The sequence below is a fragment of the Lepisosteus platostomus genome, chromosome 5, assembly GCF_059453375.1.
Source record: "Lepisosteus platostomus isolate fLepPlt1 chromosome 5, fLepPlt1.hap1, whole genome shotgun sequence".
Lineage (NCBI taxonomy): Eukaryota > Metazoa > Chordata > Actinopteri > Semionotiformes > Lepisosteidae > Lepisosteus > Lepisosteus platostomus.
The window spans coordinates 64,470,071-64,497,522 of NC_142615.1; the positions used below are offsets into that span (position 1 = coordinate 64,470,071).

A 27,452-nucleotide genomic window follows, 5' to 3' on the forward strand; every position below is an offset into this window, starting at 1 on the left:
TTCTGCAGTGCCATGACTGGAGAAAAAGGAGAGCGAGGCCTAAAAACTCAACCTGTCCTGGTCAGGATACACTGTCACTGTAATGAACTTGAACTTTATTGCCATATGTAACCGGTACATGTACTGGTACAATGGAATTCTTACTGACAGGAAGTCTCTCGATTGTTAAAAAAAGTGTAAAACACAAAGTGCAGGCAGTGCATCAAGACAATATACAAACAAACAGCAGACAATGTACAAGTAAACAAGTAAACAGTTCGAATGCAAACAATGCAGATGTAAACAATGACTGTAGATTTGTAATAAATAAGAAATTATAATGAGGTAGATGGTGTAGGTGTGGTCCAAGGGGCATGGCCAAATGTGTTCGCCAATCGCATTGCTTGTGGGCAGAAGCTATTGAAGAATCTAGTGGTAAGTGTCTGTATGCTCTTGTATGTCTTGCCTGAGGGCAGTGGGGTGAAGAGCTCATGCCCGGGGTGGTGACTGTCCTCTGTGATGGCCAGAATTCTACTACGGCAGCGGTCCTTGTCTCCCCTTGAGGGAGTCTGTTAGTTGAAGCCTTGAATTCGTCTTCTCTCAGCTGCAACTAACCCAGGCAACTAACCTGGTCCCTCTGGGGAAGTGTTCAGTGTGTGACTAAAGAGCTCCCACAGCTGTGGCTCATCCAAAATTAACTGCCCCAGCTGTGGTTGTCAAGGTAACCCATCACCCTTAGACAAGGGCTCTGCCTTCACACAGAACGTGCCACCGCTTAATGCCAAACTGGGGAGAACACTGGGGTGTAGTTGAGAATGACCTGTGAGAAGACAGAAACCAGCCAGCAGGCAGCTGGCTGATCCTGTAGTCATCCTCTGCAGGGCACTGAGACTCTCAGCCCATCTGCAAGTACAATCTGACCACAGGGAGAGCCAGGCAGGGACAGAAGCACTTTCTCTTCATGGATCTAAATGCGATCAACATAGTGGAGTGCTGGGTGCTGGTTTCAAAACCACATCCCTTTTTAAGCCACATCCTGTACAAAGGACACACCCCCTGCATCTCCAGGAAGAGAGCTCAGACAAAAAGTTCAATTTCACCTCTGCTGAAACAGCTCTCTAGTTCCTTGTGGTATTTGTGCTGAATGACAAAATGGCAACAGCAGGTGATTTCCTGGATCAAGACCAGTTCAGCTGCTCTGTGTGTCTGGATTTGCTGAAGGATCCAGTGGCTCTTCCCTGTGGGCACAGCTACTGTATGGGCTGTATTAAGGCACACTGGGATCTGGATGATCACACTGGCGTCTACAGATGCCCCCAGTGCAGAGAGACCTTCACTCCAAGACCTGTTCTGCGAAGGAACACCATGCTGGCTGAACTGATGGAGAAACTGAAGCAGACAGGGCTCAGCGCTCCTCCTCCTGCTCACAGTCCTGCTGGCCCTGGAGATGTACTGTGTGCTGTCTGCAGTGGGAGTCAAGCGAGAGCTGTGAAATCCTGCCTGATGTGTCTGGCCTCTTACTGCCAGACTCACCTCCAACCTCACCATGAAGTTGCCCGTTTGAAGAGACACACGCTGGTTAATGCTACTGGACATCTGGATGAACTTGTATGCCTGAATCACGACAAACCCCTGGAGTTCTATTGTCGTACTGATCAAAAATGTGTCTGTTATTTGTGCACAATGGATGAACACAGAGGTCATGATAGTGTCTCTCCTGCAGCAGGAAGGACTGAGAAACAGGTGAGGACTTTTTTTTTACTGAGGGCTTTCAGGTACAGGGGAAACAGGGGTGTTAGGAGTGTGTGATGATAAGGTATGTGTGAGTTGATCTTTACACACCATGTGTTCTGGAGATTAAAAAAAAACAGGTTTTCACTGTAATAGTTCATAGAGGAACAAGGAAGTATTTCTCAGTTTCAGAGTCCATAGAATACTAGCAGTACAGCAGTGACTGACTGCTTTGTAGACACGCCTCACCTGCTCATTTTTCTTTTGGAATGAATGGAATGCAACACACCTGGTTCAGCTCTGTACTCCTGTGAACTCCTGTTCATTCACTGGACTGAACAGCAGTGACTGACAGCTCTGTACTCACCCCCTAACTCCCGTTCATTTACTGAACTGTCCAGTTAACACAGCAGTTACAGAGCTCTGTTCTCACCTTTCACTCCTACTGTATAAATGCACTAGAAATTAAGTGACACAAATGGATGAAGACACATCATCACACGATGTAGAATCAACATTCTTATTCATTTACATGTTGTTTTTATCATTAATTATCTACATTAGTAACAGAGATGACTAGAAGGTTAATATATACTGTATTTCCAGATACTGTTTAACAATTAGGGAATGTCTGTACAACTCTCAACTATGTTATATCGTTTTGTTTTGTCCAAAGTTATCTAGGTGTTTCTTAGCTCAATCCATGTCCACAGAGATCTGAAATTCTTACACAGACAGACTCATCACAATAACCTCTGACTGGAACAACTAGGGCAGCTCTTCATGAATTCCTTATGGTCTAAAGTCACAGATTAGTAGATCAGTGCTCTGCCAGTTATTCAGATTATTGTGTCACTGAAGAGATTAATGGACGGCAAATTTCATCCTCATCTCTTTGGAACCTGGACAGTGAGTGATCTGGGGTTAGTATCCACAGGTTGGTGTGAGGACAAACTGTTCTGTCCTGCTAGGATTCCTGTTGCCTTCATATGCCAAAAACTGGGCTCTGATTGCCACATCCTAAATAGCAGAACAGACAGAGGAAGATGAACCACCTGGAATGTCTCAGCTGCTGTTCCGATGGGCAAAGGCTGTTAGGAATTAGGAATGAGAGCGTGAAACAATGGGTTTGGGAATGTAATGGGGTTAGCGAGGGTGAGGGCAAGTGCAGGATGTGACAGTATCGGTGCCCTGACCTGACAGGAATGACTTTCTGGGTGTCTGTGTGGCGAAGAAGCCCCTATGATGCAGCAACACTGGGACAGTGCCTCCTGAACATCTGCTCCATCCAGGAGTCCTGAACCTGGGGGTCAGTTCCACCACCTCTGCAGCATCAGTTCAGAGCTGCAGACTCAGTTTCCAGTCTTATTTTCGCATCCTGCCCAGTCAGTAAGACCTGTGAGGAGGACATTGTGTTGTAAACTTATCTATAAATGTTGGTATGGGTGATAAATAAATTGATTAATTTATTGTAACTGACATGGTGGATTGAGATTTATTGAGCTTTAGGGCTCAATCGAATTGTAACCCTACAGTCCAGAAACCACTGCTCCAGTCTGGGCTGTGTCATATTGTAACCCTACAGTCCAGAGATCACTGGTCCATTCTGGATGGTGTAAGTTTGTAATCCTACAGTATAGAGACTGCTGGTCCAGTAAAGGCTGTGTTGTATTATGAGCTTATAGTGCAAAGATCACTGGTTCATTGTTCATTAACATCACACATAAAAAACATAATATTAATATATTATTAACTGATTTGTGTGTAACCAGGACTGTTTTAATGTAACTGAATTGGGCCATTCATTCTCTAATTAATCTGGTCTGTGGGTGAAATGGAGCAGATTTTTAATGTCTAGCAAACTGCAGAGAACTGTGTTAACCTTTACATGTTAAAAGAACACAAAGGTACTCACGTTCAGCATATTCACAATGCTTATTTAAAAAAATGGGAGTAAAATATGTCCAAATGCCACAATTATTTCAATTCAGTTATTATTTGGAAAGTAACAAAACAAATACCTCATTCACAAATTCACATCCAGAACTCAATGGCAACATTGCACATTTCAACCTTCTCCTTGAGTCTTTCAATAATTGCATTATGGGTCCGTTAATCCTGCTTTGACCTAAAGTCAAAATTAATTCTACATTTACAGTGTTATGTCATTTGTGTCACCATCCTATTGCTTTCACTCTGCACACAAATTCAGCAGTAATTGTTGGAATCCATGCTGATATGATATGCTCCCAAAATTGGCAAACAACTGAAAAGGAAATGTTAGCAAGCATCTGTCCAGAAAGTAGTGACTGACAGTAGTAAGAATGTAAATAGAGTACATACAGTGTGAATTAATGAATGAAGTCAAGAAGCCTCTATTACAGAGCATGTTGTATCTTGCTTTATAAGGATCTTCCTTGACTGAAATTTGGGGCATTGCGAAACCTGCAAATATACATCAGAGCATTTTTAACAATTAAATATATTTCATGAAGACAATTTCAATTAAACATGAGACAAAATCAATTTCAATAAATTATAAAACCTGCCAATTTTTCAAAATCCCAAGACATTCCAGGCCAGTAGTATTTGTCAATATTCTGATTATACAGTTATGCTTTTGAGAATACGATGCAAATCGCCTATAATCGTTTCTATCAAACCAGCTAAATTCTAACTTGTAGTTTCCGGTAACGATTTTATTGTTCTCTTCGGTGTGGAGCCAGCAGTCAAACATTTATTTCTTCACCTTCTCGAATACTGTGCTAACATCCCCGTATGTGTAAAAATCAGACCAAAATGCACATTTTGATTTAAAAAAATGGAAATCTAATTAATACACCTTGAAGACGATAATTTCCGCTAGCAAAAAAAAAATCTGTCTCTGCGGCGCAATAGGTTCGCCCGCGCTCGTCGGTTAACTGAAAGGTTGTGGTTTGAGCCCACCCAGGGATGTGAATTTTTTTTAATATAGTGTAATAATTCCATATGATAATTGCTTACATTCACCTATGCCAATACTCATCGTTACCCCTGATGTGGAGTCCATTTATGATTCTCCTAGAAACAAATAAAAAGTCCAGAACCAGGAAAGTAATCCAGGAAGTCAACAATTGAACAGAAACCAATAACAAAGTCAAGAAAAATGCCAGTCTAAAACCAGGTAAGGAATGCAGGGAGAAAAACAAAACACCAAGATACAACAAACATGTAGATCGGGTACAGACATCTGCTTAGTCTGTGGGTCTGCTGTGCAGCTGGAGTAGCAAAGGGAGATTGCAGTGCCCTCTGGTGGCGACATGATGGAACCATAACGTTTAAGGGCATAATGAACGTCATCTTTGAAAGAATAAACGTCCAACATGTAGAAGTATCAGGAATATTCAAGGAAAAGGGGAAACATAAAAGTAGAAATAATCTGAACATTTTGGCAAATAGAAAGAATTGTTAGTGTTTTTATTAGTTTTTATTAGTTCACGGTATTTGGTAAGGGGCTTGATGTTGAGATAATAGCTGTGATGTTTGGGAAGGCAAGAACATATTGACCTGAATAATATTGACTCCTCGGTTATCAGTGAGGAGGAGAGCAGAGTAATGAAGCCAATTCATAGAGGGGGATTATTAGGAGGCCATGATTGGTAAGGGCCAATGGGAAATTTTGCCAGGACTCCATGTCATGATTATTAGTTCCCCCTCCTCAAGGGTGCTCCAGCCCTATCATTTAAGACTTGATTCTCTGCACCTGCTCCCTATTCCCAGCCCACCTTAAAAGCCAGGCGCTGACGCTCTTCCGGGCTCTGCATCTGATTTCCATATCGTGCTAGTCCGGGACCTGGAAGCGCCTGGTCCCGTTAAGGTTTTAACCTCTGTTCCCGTTCCCGTTCCCGTTCCCGTTCCCCATCCGCCGGTTCCGACCCGGCCTTTGTGGTTTTTAACTTGTTCTGATGGATCTTCTGGTTTTGGACTTACCCTTGTGTTTTGGATACTCCCTAAGGACTACTCTCTCGGATTGTTCGCCTCGGCCACACCTCCCCCGTGCACCAGCGCACTGTGGACACGCCCCCCTGTCTTCTGCCCCGTATTCCTGCATGACGTTTCCCTAGTGTTTCCCCACTCCGTCGGATTGTGTCATCCGCATAGGGTCCGGAAAGAACTGTTCGTTACACTCCAGGGTTATACCCTTACTCTTTTCGAGAAATGTCCTGGGATTTTTAATGACCACAGAGAGTCAGGACCTCGGTTTAACGTCTCACTGTCACTATACTTGGGCATTAGGACTCACATGGACTGCAGGGTGAGCACCCCCTGTTGGCCCCACTAACACCTCTTCCAGCAGCAACCTTTTCCCAGGTACTGACCAGGCTCACAACTGCTTCAGTGGGTTGCCAGTGTGAGTAGCAGCATTGTTTATATTACAGGCGCCAAAAAGAAAAAGCATGAGGTGGAAGATGAGTGTGTGGGGCAGTGTGGATTGTCTCTGTCCTATCCAGATTAGGAATGAATGTGAGGAATAAAATATAATATTTTACTCTGTGATGGTTGTGGTCTTGGTGGAACAAGCACTTTCCTGTACTAGATATCTTACTCACAAAACCTGATGTATCTTTCTGTTTCTTTCTGGTAATGTTGCTCCAGTAATGGAACTTTTAGACTAGATATATGATGTAGGATGTCAGAGGTGATATGTTAGCAGTCAAGAAGAACCTGTTGTGGTAATAGCTCTGTACAGACTGGTAATTGGCTGACAGACCTGGGACATGATAATATACAGGAATTCAGGCAGAGAGTCTTTGTCTATTTTAACAGAGCAGTGGTTTGCTATTGTGAAGACTGAGTCTGTCCAGAGACTATTATATCCATTGAGACAGTAAAGCTCTTCGGTATCAGATGACTGTTCGACTAACAACGCTATAAAAACAATGCAGTGTCGACCATGAAGATGTCTCTGCTGAAATGTTGTTTCTCTTTCTCTCCCGTTCATTTGCGGGATCAACATGCTGTAAACGAGTCACATGTTCACGGTGCTCCGGGATTTCTGTACGTCGGCTTGTTCAATGTGCTTTCCCCCGGTTGCCATGACGACAGGAGTCCAGCAGCCACGGAGCCCGTGAATCGTGTTTGCAGTGACACCGCGCTCTCGCGTTTGATAAAGTTATTTTAGACACTTCCCACCCTTTTCTGAATACAACAAATACGCAAACAAATACACAATTAAAATTAGGAACTGACAGGACAAACCGTGATAAGTAAAACATACTGATCACAGAACACGTACAGTAACTAAAAGGCTAAAACCGACGCAAGACCGTGTTTACCCTACTCGGGTAAATTACATTCACTGACTAAAACACAGCGAGTTCGGGGTTCCCAGTCCTGGTCCCTGGGTCGCCTGGCTCTAGGTTAGCTGTGTCCCAGGCTGATGGTTCAAGCTGTCTGTTTCACAGGCGACAGGTGCGTCTGTGTGAACCTGCGCCCAGGTGTGTCGCCTGCTGTCACTCAGAGCTGTCTGTCCCGCGCGCACAGGTCAGAAATAACCCCACCAAGGCGTTTTAGTGCTTTATCAACAAACTGTAATAACTTTTATTGTATACAGTATCATTCCTGGGGCCTCTCATGATATCAGTTTGTATATAATTTCCCTATGTCGTTTTTTTTTACCAGTAAAAACAGTATCTGCGATACACACAAGCAAATACACGGGCTTTCTGAGCACCGCCCGCGTGTAAAACGAGTCTGACAGGTTACTGAAATCGAAAGTACTTGAGTGTTACGAAACACCAGCGTCCTCACCTGCACAATCACCTTCGCTTTGGTGTTTTAAGGGCTCTTTTTCTTTTTTAAGAGCTCGAATCAAACAGAGCAGGGGCATGATGATGCTGTTCGCGGCTCTGGTGGTTTTGGGTCTTCCAGGCTGGGTCGCTGGAGGTGAGTCCTGCTGGTGCTTTTCCAGATGCACGAGTAGTAAACTCGTGATAAAGGCTCGCTGTTTTTTTATGTTTATGTATGGCTAAAGCTATACTTTAATCATTATTTTATTGTCGTCACTTAGTTTGCGTCTGTACATTTCGGTTACAGCCTTGGGGGTCATTAATTATGATAATTATGATACGCTTTCCGTAAACAACAACAAAAACATAATTTCCTCTTCACGTCACAATTCCATAGATTTAACGTACAAACAGGCCTGTTGTCATGAATGAGTGATTTCTAGCAATTTGTGTCTTGCCAGACTCACCTAGCTGGGTAATTTCATAAAGGTCCAAGGAAAGTGTGCTCGTATTTGGAGCAAAAGTGTCTACAGCGCTGAAAATTGACAGACCTGAAAAGCTGGGAGAGGCAGTGACAAAAAGGCTTTATTTATATACATGAACTGATTTTATGTTAAATCAGCTGATTTGGAATGAAAAAAAAAATGCAAACAAACCATCTCTCCAGGACCACTGTTAATATAATATAATATTATATTATATAATACATTATATTATGTATTATATTATACATAATATAATGTATTATATTACATATAATACTGAATACACACCTGAAGAAGGCTCCACGGCCAAAATGTTGTGTTCTCTTTCTTCTTTTTTTTCAGCATGGAATAAACCTATTACTTGTTCGTTTGCAATATAATATAATGTTGAGTGTGTCTGTATTAACCTCTCTTAATGCAGTGTAATGTCCAGTCAGTGTGTCTGTATGAACCCCTCTCTCTCAGTGCAGTGTTCATGTACTGGAGTGTCCAGTCAGTGTGTGTGTATTAACCCCTCTCTCTCTCAGTGCAGTGTTCATGTACTGGAGTGTCCAGTCAGTGTGTCTGTATGAACCCCTCTCTCTCTCAGTGCAGTGTTCATGTACTGGAGTGTCCAGTCAGTGTGTCTGTATTAACCCCTCTCTCTCTCAGTGCAGTGTTCATGTACTGGAGTGTCCAGTCAGTGTGTCTGTATTAACCCCTCTCTCTCAGTGCAGTGTTAATGTACTGGAGTGTCCAGTCAGTGTGTCTGTATTAACCCCTCTCTCTCGGTGCAGTGTTACTGTACTGAAGTGTACATACTGTGCATTAAGTATTAACATACTATTTCTTTTTTTTCCAGAGAGACATATTTTGGTAGACTCATATATGGTTGAACTTGGTTCGGAACAGAATGGGAAATTCCAGGGCTTAGTCTCTCTGGATGGGGAGCCCTTGATGGAGTACAGCAGTGGTATGAAGCGTGTCATGTTCAAGCAGGACTGGCTGAAGCAGGTCGCAGTAGATTCTGCAAACCAATGCATTCTGGAGGAGCTTTTCTTCTTTGAAATGATGAAAGAGCTAAAAAACGTAACTGGTGGTGAGAGGAAAAACCTAATATTTTGTCACAAATATGTGATATTTTGTCCTCACATGTATAGAACTCTTTGTTGACACATTATGTTGATTGCCTGTGAATTGTGTATGTTATTTCTCAGGTGGTCTCTCAGGTGTTGAATAGAGATAACAGTGAAGCTCATTCTTGTCCATCTCTCAGGGGTTCATATCCTACAGAGGTTTGTGGGCTGCTCAAAGGATGAGAAAGGAAGGGTGGAATCATTCGACTGGATCGGGTACGATGGGGAGGACATGCTCGAGTTCGACAGCTTCAACACCCAGTGGGTGAATCTCTCTCCAATCCACCAGTCTCTCAAGATGCACATGGACCGCAACACAGACTACAATAGAGAGAACAGAGATTATCTGAAATACATTTGTCCCGAGCTCATGGACAGCTACCTGAAGTTTAGGGGACATCACTCAGGTGAGTGTGTGGAAGGAAATTGTGCCAAAATATGGGCCAGGACTTAGGTGTGCATAAATGTGCCAGTAGCCATATCACCCTGTAACTCACAACTAACAACCCCCTGAAGCTCAGCAGGCATGAGCCTGGCCAGTACCTGGATAGGAGACCTCCTGGTAAAGTTCAGGTTGCTGCTGGAAGAGGTGTTAGGGGGGACAGTAGGAGATGCTGACTCTTTGGTCTGGGTGGTCCCTAGTGCCCCAATATAGTGATGATTGTGAAAAGGCACTGTCCTTCAGATGACATGTAAAACCAAGGTCCTGACACTCTTTTGTCATACAAAATCCCAGGGCATCTCTTGAAAAGAGTAGGGGTGTTACCCTGGTTTCCTGGTCAAAAAATGTCCCATTGGCCTTTATCCATCATGGCCTCCTAAAACTCCACATTTATGAACTGGCTTCATCACTCTGTTCTCCTCCCCACTGACAGCTGGTGTGAGGGGAGTGTTCTGGCACACTATGGCTGCCTTTGCATTGTCCAGATGGGGGCTACACTTTGGTGGTGGTGTGGAGGGGAGTCCCCATTACTTGTAAAGTGCTATGAGTGGAGTATCCAGAAAAGTGCGACGTAAGCGTAATTATAGAGGGAGTGTGCTTTGGGTCTAGAGTTTTAAGGAGCCTCTACCCTCTTGACCCTGTCTGTTTAAAATGTAGTTTCCTCTATGCAGGAAGAGAAATATAAGTCCCAAGATACCTTGGGGGGAAACAGCCTGCTCATTTTTTTTCTGAGCTGTGAGGAATTATCCGTCTTCTCTCTGGCTCCAAAGGTGGTGGCTTACAAGTCGGGGCCTTTTGTTTGAAGAGAACCTGAGAGACAGTCTAGCTTTTGGTGATGGTTTATTTTAGACTCTAGAGAGAACAAAGTGAGTAATACTGAAGAAGTTGCTCATATTATTCCTCCTAAAAATAGGGAGCTGTGTTTTTATTTTTGGTTGGTTTTACATATGGTTTTGTAAAGCTCTCAAGGCTGAATAATAATAATAATAATTGCTTACACTTATATAGCGCTTTTCTGGACACTCCACTCAAAGCGCTTTACAGGTAATGGGGACTCCCCTCCACCACCACCAATGTGCAGCATCCACCTGGATGATGCGACGGCAGCCATAGTGCGCCAGAACGCTCACCACACATCAGCTATCAGTGGGGAGGAGAGCAGAGTAATGAAGCCAATTCATAGAGGGGGATTATTAGGAGGCCATGATTAGTAAGGGCCAATTGGAAATTTGGCCAGGACACCGGGGCTGAAGGCTGAAGTACTTTACTGACCCTTCTCTGGTAATACAATGTTAAGATCCTTGTTGGTTGTGACCCAGCGAACTCTGAAATTATTCCAGAATAAACAGATAAGAAGCATGTTTGTGTTCAGTCAGTGTGTCTGTATTAAAACCTCTCTTTAAGTGTAGTTTTAATGTACTGGAGTGTCCAGTCAAAGTCTGTATTAACCCCCCTCTCTCTCTCAGTGCAGTGTTAATGTACTGGAGTGTCCAGTCAGTGTGTCTGTATTAACCCCCTCTCTCTCAGTGCAGTGTTCATGTACTGGAGTGTCCAGTCAGTGTGTCTGTATTAACCCCCTCTCTCTCAGTGCAGTGTTCATGTACTGGAGTGTCCAGTCAGTGTGTCTGTATTAACCCCTCTCTCTCTCAGTGCAGTGCTCATGTACTGGAGTGTCCAGTCAGTGTGTCTGTATGAACCCCTCTCTCTCTCAGTGCAGTGTTACTGTCCTGGAGTGTCCAGTCAGTGTGTGTGTATGAACCCCTCTCTCTCTCAGTGCAGTGTTCATGTACTGGAGTGTCCAGTCAGGGTGTCTGTATGAACCCCTCTCTCTCTCAGTGCAGTGTTCATGTACTGGAGTGTCCAGTCAGTGTGTCTGTATGAACCCCTCTCTCTCTCAGTGCAGTGTTCATGTACTGGAGTGTCCAGTCAGTGTGTGTGTATGAACCCCTCTCTCCCTCAGTGCAGTGTTAATGTACTAGAGTGTCCAGGCAGTGGGTCTCATTAATCCATGTCTTTCAGTCTCTCCTCAGGTGTTTGTCTCTGCCAAGCAAACGGGATTCTTTCAGACTCTTTATCTCTCCTGTCTGGTCACTGGTTTCTACCCTGGAGACATAGTGGTCAGTCTGTCCAGGAATGGAGAGAACGAGACAGAGGAGGTACAGTCTAGTGGGATCAGACCCAACGGTGACGCCACCTTCCAGCTGAGGAAGAGTGTGGAGATCAGAGCCAGTGAGAGAGAGGAGTACAGATGTACTGTTATTCACCGTGGCTCCAACTACAATGTTACATTGACATGGGGTACGTCACTGGAACTCTTCAGATTATATTGTACTAATTCTACACTGAAGCTCTCCAGTTTCCTGTGCTATAGACATTGACACACTGTATAACTCTGTGCTGTGTGTGTTGTCAGGTGGATCCGAGTCCCAAGATCCCAGAGTTGCCATCAGTGTAGCTGCAACTGCAGTTTGCTTGGTACTTCTGGCAACAGGAGCTGTTTGCATTCTTCTCTGGAAGAGGAAGATGGGTAAGAGTTCATTGCCAGTTTACACATAGCAAGTACTGCACTGTCTCTTCACATTACAGTATCTGTCACTCATACTGTCAGTGCTGTCTCTCTGTATTCTGGATGTGTAGTTCAGTATTATAGAATGGTCTAGGGTCACACATGAGAAGTGCCTCTCTGTATGACAGTGATATTGGACTGTATTAATATAGTACACAAATATGAATTTAGAGATTCAAAGTTAAAAAACTCCTGGTGACTTTGTTGTCTGCAGACTAAATAACATGACTTACTGCTTCATTCCCAGGGAGAGAGATGCTGAGTAAAAAAGTCTCAGTCCCCTCAGTGGACAGTGGAGACTCAGGTGAGACTCTGCTGAAAGGGGGAGGGTGATGGAAAGGGTCTGTGGGAGCGGTGATGGCCAGTGTGTGTCTGTATTTGTTGGTGGTCAGGAGCAGGTGGCTGTGGGAGCAACGATGTTCAGTGTGTGTCGGTTGTTGGTGGTGGTCAGTAGTCGGTGGCTGTGGGAGCAGTGATGGTCAGTGTGTCTGTTGTTGTTGTTGTTGGTCAGTAGTCAGTGTCTGTGGGATTGGTGATGGGCAGTGTGTCTGTCGTTGTTGTTGGTCAGTAGTCAGTGTCTGTGGGAGTGGTGATGGCCAGTGTGTCTGTTGTTGTTGTTGGTCAGTAGTCAGTGTCTGTGGGAGCAGTGATGGCCAGTGTGTCTGTTGTTGTTGTTGGTCAGTAGTCTGTGTCTGTGGGAGCAGTGATGGTCAGTGTGTCTGTTATTGTTCAGTAGTCAGTGTGTGTGGGATCTGTGATGGCCGGTGTGTCTGTTGTTGTTGGTCAGTATTCGATGGCTGTGGGAGTGGTGATGGACAGTGTGTCTGTTGTTGGTGGTCAGTAGTCGATGGCTGTGGGAGCAGTGATGGTCATTGTGTCTGTTGTTGTTGTTGGTCAGTAGTCAGTGTTTGTGGGAGCAGTGATGGTCAGTGTGTCTGTTATTGTTATTGGTCAGTAGTCAGTGTCTGTGGGAGTGGTGATAGCCAGTGTGTCTGTTGTTTTTGGTCAGTAGTCAGTGGCTGTGCTGTGGGAGTGGTGATGGTCAGTGTGTCTGTTGTTGTTGTTGGTCAGCAATCGGTGCCTGTGGGAGCAGTGATGGTCAGTGTGTCTGTTGTTGTTGTTGGTCAGTAGTCTGTGTCTGTGGGAGCAGTGATGGTCAATGTGTCTGTTGTTGTTGGTCAGTAGTCGATGGCTGTGGGAACAGTAATGGTCAGTGTGTCTGTTGTTGGTGGTCAGTAGTCAATGGCTGTGGGAGCAGTGATGGCCAGTGTGTCTGTTGTTGTTGGTCAGTAGTTGTGGCTGTGGGAGCAGTGATGGCCAGTGTATCTGTTGTTGTTGTTCAGTAGTCAGTGTGTGTGGGATCTGTGATGGCCAGTGTGTCTGTTCTTGTTGTTGGTCAGTAGTCAGTGTCTGTGGGATCGGTGATGGCCAGTGTGTCTGTTCTTGTTGTTGGTCAGTAGTCAGTGTGTGTGGGATCGGTGATGGCCAGTGTGTCTGGTGTTGTTGTTGGTCAGTAGTCAGTGTCTGTTGTTGTTGTTGTTATTGTTCAGCAGTCAGTGTGTGTGGGATCGGTGATGGCCGGTGTGTCTGTTGTTGTTGTTCAGTAGTCAGTGTCTGTGGGATTGGTGATGGTCAGTGTGTCTGTTGTTGTTGTTGGTCAGTAGTCAGTGTCTGTGGGAGCAGTGATGACCAGTGTGTCTGTTGTTGTTGGTCAGTAGTTGTGGCTGTGGGAGCAGTGATGGCCAGTGTGTCTGTTGTTGTTGTTGGTCAGTAGTTGTGGCTGTGGGAGCAGTGATGGCCAGTGTGTCTGTTGTTGTTGTTGGTCAGTAGTCAGTGTCTGTGGGAGCAGTGATGGCCAGTGTGTCTGTTGTTGTTGGTCAGTAGTTGTGGCTGTGGGAGCAGTGATGGCCAGTGTATCTGTTGTTGTTGTTCAGTAGTCAGTGTGTGTGGGATCGGTGATGGCCAGTGTGTCTGTTCTTATTGTTGGTCAGTAGTCAGTGTCTGTGGGAGTGGTGATGGTCAGTGTGTCTGGTGTTGTTGTTCAGTAGTCAGTGTGTGTGGGATCGGTGATGGCCAGTGTGTCTGGTGTTGTTGTTGGTCAGTAGTCAGTGGCTGTGGGAGTGGTGATGGCCGGTGTGTCTGTTGTTGTTGGTCAGTAGTCAGTGTCTGTGGGAGTGGTGATGGTCAGTGTGTCTGTTGTTGTTGTTGGTCAGTAGTCAGTGTCTGTGGGAGCAGTGATGGCCAGTGTGTCTGTTGTTGTTGTTCGGTAGTCAGAGTGTGTAAGAAGTGATGGCCAGTGTGTGTCTGTTATTGTTCAGTAGTCAGTGTGTGTGGGATCGGTGATGGCCGGTGTGTCTGTTGTTGTTGTTCAGTAGTCAGTGTCTGTGGGATTGGTGATGGGCAGCGTGTCTGTTGTTGTTGTTCAGTAGTCAGTGTCTGTGGGATTGGTGATGGCCAGTGTGTCTGTTGTTGTTGTTGGTCAGTAGTCAGTGTCTGTGGGAGTGGTGATGGTCAGTGTGTCTGTTGTTGTTGTTGGTCAGTAGTCAGTGTCTGTGGGAGCAGTGATGGCCAGTGTGTCTGTTGTTGTTGTTGGTCAGTAGTCAGTGTCTGTGGGAGTGGTGATGGTCAGTGTGTCTGGTGTTGTTGTTCAGTAGTCAGTGTGTGTGGGATTGGTGATGGCCAGTGTGTCTGGTGTTGTTGTTGGTCAGTAGTCAGTGTCTGTGGGAGCAGTGATGGCCAGTGTGTCTGTTGTTGTTGTTGGTCAGTAGTTGTGGCTGTGGGAGTGGTGATGGCCAGTGTGTCTGTTGTTGTTGTTGGTCAGTAGTCAGTGTCTGTGGGAGTGGTGATGGCCAGTGTGTCTGTTGTTGTTGTTGGTCAGTAGTCAGTGTCTGTGGGAGTGGTGATGGTCAGTGTGTCTGGTGTTGTTGTTCAGTAGTCAGTGTGTGTGGGATCGGTGATGACCAGTGTGTCTGGTGTTGTTGTTGGTCAGTAGTCAGTGTCTGTGGGAGTGGTGATGGTCAGTGTGTCTGTTGTTGTTATTGGTCAGTAGTCAGTGTCTGTGGGAGTGGTGATGGTCAGTGTGTCTGTTGTTGTTGGTCAGTAGTCATTGGCTGTGGGAGCAGTGATGGTCAGTGTGTCTGTTGTTGTTGTTGGTCAGTAGTCAGTGTCTGTGGGAGTGGTGATGGCCGGTGTGTCTGGTGTTGTTGTTGGTCAGTAGTCAGTGTCTGTGGGAGCAGTGATGGTCAATGTGTCTATTGTTGTTGGTCAGTAGTCGGTGGCTGTGGGAGCAGTGATGGTCAGTGTGTCTGTTGTTGGTGGTCAGTAGTCAGTGTCTGTGGGATTGGTGATGGGCAGTGTGTCTGTTGTTGTTGGTCAGTAGTCAGTGTCTGTGGGAGTGGTGATGGTCAGTGTGTCTGTTGTTGTTGTTGGTCAGTAGTCAGTGTCTGTGGGAGCAGTGATGGCCAGTGTGTCTGTTGTTGTTGTTGGTCAGTAGTTGTGGCTGTGGGAGCAGTGATGGCCAGTGTGTCTGTTGTTGTTGTTGGTCAGTAGTCAGTGTCTGTGGGAGTGGTGATGGTCAGTGTGTCTGGTGTTGTTGTTCAGTAGTCAGTGTGTGTGGGATTGGTGATGGCCAGTGTGTCTGGTGTTGTTGTTGGTCAGTAGTCAGTGTCTGTGGGAGCAGTGATGGCCAGTGTGTCTGTTGTTGTTGTTGGTCAGTAGTTGTGGCTGTGGGAGTGGTGATGGCCAGTGTGTCTGTTGTTGTTGTTGGTCAGTAGTCAGTGTCTGTGGGAGTGGTGATGGTCAGTGTGTCTGGTGTTGTTGTTCAGTAGTCAGTGTGTGTGGGATCGGTGATGACCAGTGTGTCTGGTGTTGTTGTTGGTCAGTAGTCAGTGTCTGTGGGAGTGGTGATGGTCAGTGTGTCTGTTGTTGTTATTGGTCAGTAGTCAGTGTCTGTGGGAGTGGTGATGGTCAGTGTGTCTGTTGTTGTTGGTCAGTAGTCATTGGCTGTGGGAGCAGTGATGGTCAGTGTGTCTGTTGTTGTTGTTGGTCAGTAGTCAGTGTCTGTGGGAGTGGTGATGGCCGGTGTGTCTGGTGTTGTTGTTGGTCAGTAGTCAGTGTCTGTGGGAGCAGTGATGGTCAATGTGTCTATTGTTGTTGGTCAGTAGTCGGTGGCTGTGGGAGCAGTGATGGTCAGTGTGTCTGTTGTTGGTGGTCAGTAGTCAGTGTCTGTGGGATTGGTGATGGGCAGTGTGTCTGTTGTTGTTGGTCAGTAGTCAGTGTCTGTGGGAGTGGTGATGGCCAGTGTGTCTGGTGTTGTTGTTCAGTAGTCGGTGGCTGTGGGAGTGGTGATGGTCATTGTGTCTGTTGTTGTTGGTCAGAAGTCTGTGGCTATGGGAGTGGTGATGGCTGGTGTGTCTGTTGTTGTTGTTGGTCAGGAGTCGGTGGGTGTGGGATCAGTGACGACTGGTGTGTCTGTTGTTATTGTTGTTGGCAGTGGTCAGGAGTCGGTGGCTGTGGGATTGGTGATGGCCAGTGTGTCTGTTGTTGGTCTTTCAGGTGTTTCTTCACACATCAGTTCGGAGGGGAGTACCAGTTCCAGTGTGACAGATAGAGGAGCTTGCGATCAGGCTGAAGAATTTGACCCCATGCTGCAACCTAAAAGCCAGAAGCTAAACAGTGATGTTGAGACAAAGCAAATAATGCTGGAATATAATTTGTGACCCCCTAGTTCACACAATATAATGTCACAAGTGTTTTATACACACTGACCTACACAGTTTCACCAGTGTCTTGACTGCAGCATCAAGAAGCAGTGAAACACAATGCTTAAACACACACTCACCTCCTCCAGCAATGTGTGCCAGAGCAGAGAAGCAGGTTTAAAGTCAACCGTGCCGAGACATTTTCACCAGTAATCTTTCATGCCCTCCTTCACTTATTCTGCTTGTTCTTTAATGTTTGTTTTTTTAGGCCTGTGATTGTATCTAGGTTTCTGGGTTGTATTGTATCTGGGTGACTGTCTCAATGAGATATGAAACTGGCATAGTTGCTTCAGGCTAATTATCCTGATATATCTGAGACACTGTGCTGTTCAGGGCTCTTCCTCTTGGAGGCACTGTTGTGACAGGAAGCGGTCAATAATCTGGGAACGGAGACAAGACAGGACTAGGGGAACAACCTCCCCGTCTTCCCTGCACCCCAAGAGGAGGACATGAGGAGATCAGAGAATCAGAGGATTTACAAACCAGCCAACAGCTGATGATACTGGAATCCAGCTACAGTGAGACTTGAGTACTGGGACTTGGTCATTGTTGCACTACTGAAATTTGAATTTAAAATCAAAATATTAAATTTTCTCTTTTCTTTCTGGGTATTATTTGGAATACGTACCGTATTTGTCCATGTTTGAAGATAATTTGCGATAAGTTGACAATGGTATAGTGAGTGTAACATTGGAAAAACATGTTTGCACCTGAATATGGTTTTCATTTTATATTAATTAAATCACATTAAATGCACCAAATGCACATTAAATGCACTAAGAAGAGAATCTGAGAACTAAATGCATGTTTCTCAGCTATCAAAAGCCTTTCTAGTCTGTCTGTTTGAGAATTTTGCAGGAATATGTTTCTAAACTTTTATTGTAATACTTTTTCTAACCAAGGTCTTCAATAAATGGTGGGAGAGAGGTGGAAGTGGGGCTGGACAGGAGATGTCAGAATGGCGGGAAGTTTGGGTGAGGCTGTGCAAGTACTGAGTGCCCTGTAAACAGATATCTGAGATAGCTACTGTTGTGGAATTTTATCAAAGAAGAGCCAGGAGAGGTGTTCTCATTCACTCAGTAAGGTCTTTATTCATATTGCAATATAGGAAAAAGCAATCACTGGTCTGTGCAGAGAAGTGAAGGCTGATTCAAAAGCAAGCAAGGAGAACCCCCTGTTTTATATCTTTTTTTAAGCTGACGCAACACTTCAAGGACAGGCGAAGCAGTAATGTCTGCTTTAAGCAAAGAAGAGCAGTTAATAAAATAGTTTATCATACTCCCTTCTTCAAGCAACAGAGATAAACATTATTAAAACATCCAGTGCCCTTGATGAGTTTGGTGCTATCACACTTTGTTCTAAGTATCTAGCTGCTTCTGCAGCACAGCTCTGTCCGTAAACAACATTTTTAGGATAAAACACTTTTTCTCAGTAACTTTCCATTACACTACAGCATGCAACTGGGAGAGAGTCACTGTGCCAGGGCTCTGGGATTTAATACAGGTCTCAATCACAGAAGAGAGGTAATACATTTTACCAGGTGAGAGAGTCATTGTCTCAAGGTGAAACTGTCTTCGAGGGTAGTTGCATCCAAAATACAATGGAAACTATCACATTTAAGCTTTTTTTTTTTGGATCGAGAAGACGATCATGGTGAGACTCAAAACATACCTGTGTTTTCTTCTTTCGAGAATGAGTGGATTATTGAGGTGCAAAAGTATTGGTTCCAAATAAAAAATCCACTTCCTGTGAACGTTGATATTTAGTGATAATATCATACAAATTGTGGTTTTCTCTTATTCGCCAATTTTATTACAATAACAGCCTATTTTACAATTGTATTGGATGTTACAAAATATTGAATAGCATTTGTCTTTAGATTCACATTAAAATTAAGAAAAATATGCCAAAAGATTATAACAGAACTCTACAGTCCTAACCTAATGACACCGGCGATCTGTCATTTTTACTTGTCAAGTTCTCTAACAAATCTGCACTGTATTTTTAAAATATCTTAGCTGAGGAGACAAAAGGAGTATAAATGAATTCTTCCGCCACCCACTCAATGAATATTTGCATTAAACTATGACCTATGTTGTCCATGATGATAAATTCTGTACAACAAGACAGAAAGAAAGGCACCACTGTGAGTGGAGTTTCACTTCATGACATCATAAGTAGGCAGTGAGTCAATAGAGGGGGAGTCGTCCCACTGTTATCCTTATCCATGATCAAGAGTCTCACCCCCTGCTTTACGCTGTCCCTAGTGGTGATCTGTAGACAGTGTGTCTTCCACCTCACCCACCTCCTGAGGCAATAATCTTGAATAAACAGAGGGCTGGAGGCCCAGCCTGGCTCCTGTCTCTCTCCCCTTGGAGCCGGGAGATTTTCTCAGAACCATGTTGAGGTGAAATGGGAGTGGGATGACGCAGGTGTCTTGGAGAAGTGAGTCGCCCCAGCCCCCGCGTACCTCAGTGTGATTCAAGCAAGGGGGAGGGGTTTAAGGGACTTACCAATCCCACGTATGCACCCTCTGATTCAAATTCAGGCAGGACTTCATTGTACAGCGCCAGGCAGTCCAGCTGGATAGATGATATCATGTTCTGAGCCCAGGTCCGCACCCGGCTCTCCTCCTCCTGGAGCAGCCCCTCCAGCTCGACCTGCAGGCCCTCCCTGAGCCGCCACAGGGCCGCTGGGGTCAGGCCCGGGTGAGCGGGTGTACCAGGGGGTGGGTGAGGGGGTGTGTGAGGGGCGAGCAATGGGGTATGTGGGCTGCCAAGGAGGAGGTCCGTGCCCTGTCCTTCTGCAGATCCCTCTCCGGGCCCTTAGGGTAGTTCCACAGCTGGGTCTCGGTCTCCTGCCTGGTGATTGGCTGGCTGGCCTGAGGGGACAGGGGCACAGAGAGGGCATGAGGAGGACAGAGAGAAAACTGAGAGGGTCTTCTCCAGGAGGACCAGGCCCTACCCCTGGTCTCCCAGCAATCACAGTCATCATCATTGCAGCTGAAACCAAACTTTCGATAGACGTCACAGACATATCAGGCTCACAGACTTGCAGCTCTCGGCTGCCCTGGGTGAGACACAGGGGGAGTCTGCTCCCTCTTCCTCTGACAGTCCTATCAGATGACAGCGGCAGACCTGATCCAACCCCACCTTCCCTGTCACACACAGCCAAACACAGGCATGACTGTGTCACCATCATCACCACCTCCACCATCACAATCTCCACTATTTTCCATTACCATCATCATCACTTCCACCATCACAACCCCTACAATCTTCATCACCATCATCATCACCTCCACCATCACAATCTCCACTATCTTCGTTACCATCATCTTCATCACATTTCTAATAAATGATCTCCACCATCTTCATCACCATATCCTTCTTCATCATGACAATCATCATGTCCACCATCATCATCATAACCACCTTCATTATCTACACTATCATCTGCATCATCCTGAGCGGAACACATTGGTTGTCTTACACTGGAAGAATCTTTGCTCAGAGCCTCAATATTGGTCGACCCTCTCCGGCCTTTCAGGGTCACATCCGTCTCTGTCAAGACCTGTCAACAAGTTGACTGCTTTAGTCTCACCAGCAGAAGCCAACCAAGTTTGTGTCTCAGTACAGGTTCATTCGTAGTCTAACAGAATTAATACTTGGGGAAGAGCATTTAATAATGAGAGCAGGAGGCACTTCTTTACATAGAGGAGGGTGGGGGTGTGGAACAAGCTGTCTAGTCATGTTGTTGAAGCCAATACTCACGTTCCTGTAAGATCTGCCCCAGGTCTCGGTGTGACGACCTTCTCTCTGCTCGACCATCCCTCTCTCCACTTGAGGGAGATTCTCCTGGCGGCACTGGGGAGGAGAAAACAGTTACCAGACAGACAAACACACTGTCATCATCATCATGGGCCAAGATGACCCTACATGACAGTGGTCTGTCCTCGATTCAGAAGCAGTGTCCAGCCCTCATCTATCCAGCTTCATGATCCCCAACATCCCTGCCGAGACCTGTTGAGGGGCCAGTTCTGCTAGACCAGGGGTCTCAAGCCCAATCACAATCCCTGGAGAGCCAGGTGCATCTCCAGGTTTTCTTTCCAAACGGGGCTAGCCAATTAAACAATTAATCTAATTATTTTCATAAGAAGATGTGGAAATAATGTGTTTAATAATATATTTTGATGTCTCTCACTGTTGAAGACTCAAAATATTCAAAGCACAGTTGGATATTTAAGGTCTGGATAAAGGTACAGTATTAGAATATTTTTTGTTTAATTAAAAAATTAGATCAACCTTGTAACCAAGACCTCTGGGCAGGAAACCAGATGATGCACCAGACCCTCTAGGAATGGAGTTTGAGACATGCTCACCCTCTCTCACACACAACCTCACACACACTCACCCTCTCACTACTACTGCTACTGCTACTACTACTACTACTACTACTACTACTACTACTACTACTACTACTAATAATAATAATAATGCAGACTTGCTTTTCTTGGGGTCTTGGGTCTGGCTCCTGTGTTGGCTGAGTCTCCTGTTACCTCCTTCCTGATCTGGGGATGTCAGACACGGGCTGGACTAGACTCACAAGTACACACACCCACAGACACACACTCCCACACACTAACACACACGCAGATGCACACACTATCAGGTAGAGTCTTTCTCCTCCTCAAGAGAAGACAACAGAGCCCTGCTACGGCGATGAGCTTTAATTTCAGGAGGAGGAAGAAGAGGAAGAATCGCAATCTAAAGAAGACCAGCAGTGGACTCACAGCTCTCTGGGTCTGGGGCCTGACTCTCAAACTTTTCTCCAGTCTCTGGTGGGTTTGGACATCTTCTCTGTTCACCTCTGTTGACATCTGTGGACAGGATAGTTCAGTTAGACAAACAAGTTTGACCAGACTTCACTCTCATAGTCAATCAATCAATCAATTTTTTTCTTATATTTTGCCTTTTAATCCAGAACATCAAAGCACTTTACGAAACATGCCTGGAAAATAGAGTATAAATGTGTAATACTGTAGTTCCTGGAGTAAGTGCTTGGATAATCCAACTACCACTGTTGTTACTTCTGCTGCTACTACTATGACCATGGCTACAAATTCTAATACTAATTCTGATATTAATACTACTACTGCTGTCATTACTAGTAATAGTGATAAAAACAGAGCACTCACAGCTCTCTGGACGTTGGTCTGGAATCTAGAAAGTGGTTCCATTCTCAGGCGACTCTGGACCTCAACACCTGTTGATGGGTCACTTCTGTCAGACACAGCAGTGGAGCCCAAGCCCACCTACACACACACTCACACACACTGACAGATATACACCCACACAATCACACACATTATCACACACTGACAGACACCCACCCACACATATTCACACACAGACATTACACACACACAGACACTCACACACACTCACAGACACACATTCTTACACTGACAGACACACACACATACACTACACACACTCACAGACACACACACAGACACTACACACACACACAGACACAACACACACTCACAGACACGACATACATTTATACACACAATCAGACACTCACACACATACGCGCACACATTCACAGACACACACATAGACTACAAATACTTATAGACACACACCAACACACACACACACTCATAACTACAAATACAGTATAACTAACACTAACACAAATGCCACTAACATTAAAACAGTAACACTATCACTATGAATTACACTGTCATTATCACTGACACAAACTACTACTACACTACTAATACTAATAATAACAGTAATGCTATCACTAAAACTAACATGACTACTAGTGTAAATACTCTAACAGTAACTCTATAATTATAACTAATATTAACATGAATACTGGCATCAAAACTATCAGTAGCGCAATCACCATTAATACTGACATGAACACTAGCATTAATATTAAAGCTACCGATTGTACTCTCACTAATATTAAATATGAATACACTCGCATTAGTATTAGTCCGTGACGTCAAACCACTCTTTGTGACGAAGGCGAGACACCTAGCTGGGCACAGTGATGTGGCACGTGTCGCCGTGGTTACCATACTTATAATTTGTAAACAGTAGAAAAATGCATTTAAACTGTTACCTACACAAATTTATCAACTTGGAATATAATTTTCAAGCTCTAGAATACAATTTCTAAACAATCATTTGAATAATCATTCTTTAATTTTGGATTGAACATTATGAACACTAAACGCATTATGGTATTTGATCGATACAGGCTGTATTGACTGTTTTCTAGATATTTAAAGAATTTAAAGAAAGAAAAGAATCAGTACTCACCAATCGGTGAAGTTAAGCGATGATTCTAAGGTTTTTTAGTTGAATTAATTGGTTGTCGATAGATAAGTGGTCAAGATCTCTCCTCAGTGCGCTCCGCGCTCCTCCTGCGGTCTCGCTCTCTGATCCCGGCGCTCTGGCTGGTGTCTGTGACGTCACAGCGCTCTTTCTGACAGAGCAGAGCGCGTCTCCGCTGGAGGAGACTCCTGTCCAGAGACCGGGGGGCTTTTCTTACAGATATACTGTAACATCTCCAAAAGGAAAAACACCAGGCTGTGAAGAGAGGCGATTCATAACAGCTGGAGAAGGAGACCGACAAACCGAGAAATACAATTTATTAACAAAAAAAATAGTTTACTTCGCAGACTAATGCGTTGTAAAACATACTCCCGTAGAGCAGAAGAGAAAGGGCACAAGTCCCTGTAATGAGCGCTTTTAAGCGTTTTACACGAATCTCCACAGAACAGAATCCAGGAGGATCAGACTCCTGATCCTGGTGGTTGAAGAGCATCTCCTGGTTTTATTTCCACTCGAGCTCTCAGTTCCTCAGCCAGTTTGGTGATTTAATTAACTGTATCACTGTTATCAGACTCTGTTTAACTGTATATAAGACTCCGTGAGAGACGTGTGGGAGACGCTGTATCCCAGGGCTGGTGTGGAATAACACACAGACAGGTCTTCTGTGTGATCTGAGTCTCACTGCTCAGAGCTACAGAATGGTCAACTGGTCACTATTGTAGACAAGACCATCATTCTGCTGCTGCTGATAATCATATTACACTTATAAGAGTGGCAATACTGCTGTTCATTAAATCAGTAAAAATAATAATAAGAGATAAACACATATTGCTCAATTTTCAGTAAAACACTTCTGACAGAGGGTTGGAGGAGTGACTTACAGTAAATACAATGAATCAGGGCAGTAATACTGAGGGTCTGGAGGTCCTAGAAAGGGTTAATAGAAGCTTCTTGCTTCTGGCCTGGAACAGAGCCCACAGCTGCCAGATCAGTGACCCCTGAGCCCAGTTCACAGAGAGGAGAACCAGGAGCTCTGCTCTGTCTCTAAGAGGCTGTGAGGAAGGAGAAAAGGGGGACATGTGACCTGAGTCCAGGCTGTTCTGTGTGATATTGTTCATGTAGCAGCACTGATTGTCTGAATGTCCTCTGGTTCTGAATTGTCAGGATAAAGAGAAGGATGGAGATGAGCTTCTGTCTGCTCAGGAGGTAGGAATTTGGGTAAAGAACTGAGGGACCCAGAGCTCTGTGTGTGAGTCTGAGCTGTGAATCTGACTGAGAGGAGAAAATTTTTTTTGTTTAATTCTGCCTCTGAGAAGACTTTTCCTTTGCCAAGCAATGTTCCATCCCCTTCAGATACTCTGCACAGACTGTCAGAGTAAGCAGAGAGGAGAGAGAGAGATGGACAGATAAGAGCACACACTGCGAGAGAGACAGGAAGGGGGAGAGAGAGGAGAAGGAGCAGGAAGACAGTGCAGGTGTTCAACCACACTGTGAGCAAAGGAGACAGGAGGCTTTTCTCAGCTGCTGAGGAGCTCAGTGCTCATGGCCACTCAGGCTCAGAGGCTCTGGCAGCAGTCAGGTCTGAGAGCTTCTCCTCATACTGACACTGGAGCTCTGAGAGTCAGCCTCCATTCTGACAGGAACAGCCCCTCCTGTTCAGCCCTGAGAGACACCATGAGAGAGCTGTGTGGGGAGAGGACCTGTCACCCTGTAGAGCTCTGAACACTGGACTCTCCTGTGTCTCCTTGTGCAGCACTAGAGCTCTGAATATTGGGCTCTCCTGTGTCTCCCTGTGCAGATCAGCTCTCAGCTGCCTCATTACACTGACACCCACAGCCTCACAGTACAGCCTGGCTTCCTGTGCTGGAAGAGCTCGGAGGAGCAAAAACCACAGACTCACTGAGTCTGACCTGCAGCTCCAGTGAAGCTCTGCCTTAAATCACTGTTGTATTAACAAGGACTGAACTTTTTTTTTCATTATTTTGTTGCTTTTTCAAATTTGAAACTGACTCCTGCTCTGCGGCTCCTGCTGCTGCAGCTATTATGGTGAAGCTGTAACACAAGAACTCTGCTACAGTGCCTTGCGAAAGTATTCGGCCCCCTTGAACTTTTCAACCTTTTGCCACATTTCAGGCTTCAAACATAAAGATATAAATTTTTTATTTTATGTGAAGAATCACCAACAAGTGGGACACAATTGTGAAGTGGAACGAAATCTATTGGATTTTTGAAACTTTTTTAACTAATAAAAAAATGAAAAGTGGGGCGTGCAAAATTATTCGGCCCCCTTGCGTTAATACTTTGTAGAGCCACCTTTTGCTGCGATTACAGCTGCAAGTCGCTTGGGGTATGTCTCTATCAGTTTTGCACATCGAGAGACTGAAATTCTTGCCCATTCTTCCTTGCAAAACAGCTCGAGCTCAGTGAGGTTGGATGGAGAGCATTTGTGAACAGCAGTTTTCAGCTCTTTCCACAGATTCTCGATTGGATTCAGGTCTGGACTTTGACTTGGCCATTCAAACACCTGGATACGTTTATTTGTGAACCATTCCTTTGTAGATTTTGCTGTATGTTTGGGATCATTGTCTTGTTGGAAGATAAATCTCCGTCCCAGTTTCAGGTCTTTTGCAGACTCCAACAGGTTTTCATCCAGAATGGTCCTGTATTTGGCTGCATCCATCTTCCCCTCAATTTTAACCATCTTCCCTGTCCCTGCTGAAGAAAAGCAGGCCCAAACCATGATGCTGCCACCACCATGTTTGACAGTGGGGATGGTGTGTTGAGGGTGATGAGCTGTGTTGCTTTTACGCCAAACATATCGTTTTGCATTGTGGCCAAAAAGTTCGATTTTGGTTTCATCTGACCAGAGCACCTTCTTCCACATGTTTGGGGTGTCTCCCAGGTGGCTTGTGGCAAACTTTAGACGAGACTTTTTATGGATATCTTTGAGAAATGGCTTTCTTCTTGCCACTCTTCCATAAAGGCCAGATTTGTGCAGTGTAAGACTGATTGTTGTCCTATGGACAGACTCTCCCACCTCAGCTGTAGTTCTCTGCAGTTCATCCAGAGTGATCATGGGCCTCTTGGCTGCATCTCTGATCAGTCTTCTCCTTGTCTGAGCTGAAAGTTTAGAGGGACGGCCAGGTCTTGGTAGATTTGCAGTGGTTTGATACTCCTTCCATTTCAAGATGATCGCTTGCACAGTGCTCCTTGGGATGTTTGAAGCTTGGGAAATCTTTTTGTATCCAAATCCGGCTTTAAACTTCTCCACAACAGTATTACGGACCTGCCTGGTGTGTTCCTTGGTCTTCATGATGCTCTCTGCGCTTTCAACAGAACCTTGAGACTATCACAGAGCAGGTGCATTTATACAGAGACTTGATTACACACAGGTGGATTCTATTTATCACCATCAGTCATTTAGGACAACATTGGATCATTCAGAGATCCTCGCTGAACTTCTGGAGTGAGTTTGCTGCACTGAAAGTAAAGGGGCCGAATAATTTTGCACGCCCCACTTTTCATTTTTTTATTAGTTAAAAAAGTTTCAAAAATCCAATAGATTTCGTTCCACTTCACAATTGTGTCCCACTTGTTGGTGATTCTTCACATAAAATAAAAAATTTATATCTTTATGTTTGAAGCCTGAAATGTGGCAAAAGGTTGAAAAGTTCAAGGGGGCCGAATACTTTCGCAAGGCACTGTATATTGAACAGGAGAGTTTAAATACAGCATAACTGCTAATACTACTAGTGCTACCACAACTGCTGCTGCCACTGATACTACTGCTACTACTAATATTTTACTGCTGCTCCTACTGCTGCTCCTACTACCTAGAATAATAAGGAAGAGGATGTGAGCTCTGCCCTCACACTGTTCAGACTGGTGGTGTATCAGTGTATCAGTATCAGTTCAGCTCCACTGTGCTGTTAGAGAGTCTCAGTCATGCAGTCGGCTCCACACAGAGAGACACTGGGGGCACAGCTGGAGGGGTTGGAACATCTGTGTGGACTGGAGCTGCGCAGGGACAGACTCAGGGTCTGAGGGACTCAACTGGAAGAGCTGCTGTCCACCAGGCTCAGTACATAAGGGACAATCACTGCTGGGCTTTCTTTCTTTTTCATTTAAATTATTGATCACAGTCACAGGACAGCCAGTTCTTCTTCAGTCCACCTTGTCTCTGTATTCCTGTGCTGACCTGAGTGACCTCACTGCCACCTTGAGCACAGGCTCTCCTCACACTGCCCTTG

The 27,452-nt window shown here is 45.0% G+C and overlaps 3 protein-coding genes across 7 annotated transcripts; 2 read left to right on the forward strand and 1 right to left on the reverse strand.

Moving 5' to 3' along the window:
- The first annotated feature begins 1,056 nt into the window (after window positions 1–1,056).
- Window positions 1,057–3,074, forward strand: LOC148671258 (E3 ubiquitin-protein ligase TRIM47-like). The gene is made up of 2 exons (XM_088631785.1): window positions 1,057–1,722; window positions 2,914–3,074. Exons 1-2 carry the CDS (start codon window positions 1,132–1,134, stop codon window positions 2,917–2,919), a joined length of 597 nt encoding a protein of 198 aa, XP_088487911.1. The 5' UTR covers window positions 1,057–1,131; the 3' UTR covers window positions 2,920–3,074.
- A 3,593-nt stretch (window positions 3,075–6,667) lies between these two features.
- On the forward strand, window positions 6,668–17,457 carry LOC148671259 (mamu class I histocompatibility antigen, alpha chain F-like). 3 transcript variants are annotated; one of them, XM_088631776.1, is made up of 7 exons: window positions 6,668–7,635; window positions 8,805–8,915; window positions 9,219–9,485; window positions 11,540–11,818; window positions 11,934–12,047; window positions 12,334–12,390; window positions 16,641–17,457. In XM_088631776.1, the coding sequence occupies exons 1-7, from the start codon at window positions 7,578–7,580 to the stop codon at window positions 16,802–16,804; spliced, it is 1,050 nt and encodes a 349-aa protein (XP_088487902.1). In that variant the 5' UTR covers window positions 6,668–7,577; the 3' UTR covers window positions 16,805–17,457. The 3 variants fall into 3 exon arrangements, with proteins under 3 accessions (XP_088487902.1, XP_088487901.1, XP_088487900.1); XM_088631775.1 differs by having other exon boundaries at window positions 7,356–7,648; window positions 8,805–9,041; XM_088631774.1 differs by having other exon boundaries at window positions 7,358–7,635; window positions 8,805–9,041.
- A 454-nt stretch (window positions 17,458–17,911) lies between these two features.
- Window positions 17,912–23,309, reverse strand: LOC148671260 (uncharacterized). 3 transcript variants are annotated; one of them, XM_088631786.1, is made up of 5 exons: window positions 23,188–23,309; window positions 22,044–22,111; window positions 21,639–21,725; window positions 20,620–20,712; window positions 17,912–19,727 (listed from the first exon to the last, which is right to left on the reverse strand). In XM_088631786.1, the coding sequence occupies exons 2-5, from the start codon at window positions 22,083–22,085 to the stop codon at window positions 19,545–19,547; spliced, it is 405 nt and encodes a 134-aa protein (XP_088487912.1). In that variant the 5' UTR covers window positions 22,086–22,111; window positions 23,188–23,309; the 3' UTR covers window positions 17,912–19,544. The 3 variants fall into 3 exon arrangements, 2 of the variants coding, with proteins under 2 accessions (XP_088487912.1, XP_088487913.1); XM_088631787.1 differs by lacking the exon at window positions 23,188–23,309 and adding an exon at window positions 22,766–22,813; XR_015936655.1 differs by lacking the exons at window positions 17,912–19,727; window positions 20,620–20,712 and adding an exon at window positions 21,323–21,416.
- Between the last annotated feature and the right edge of the window lie 4,143 nt (window positions 23,310–27,452).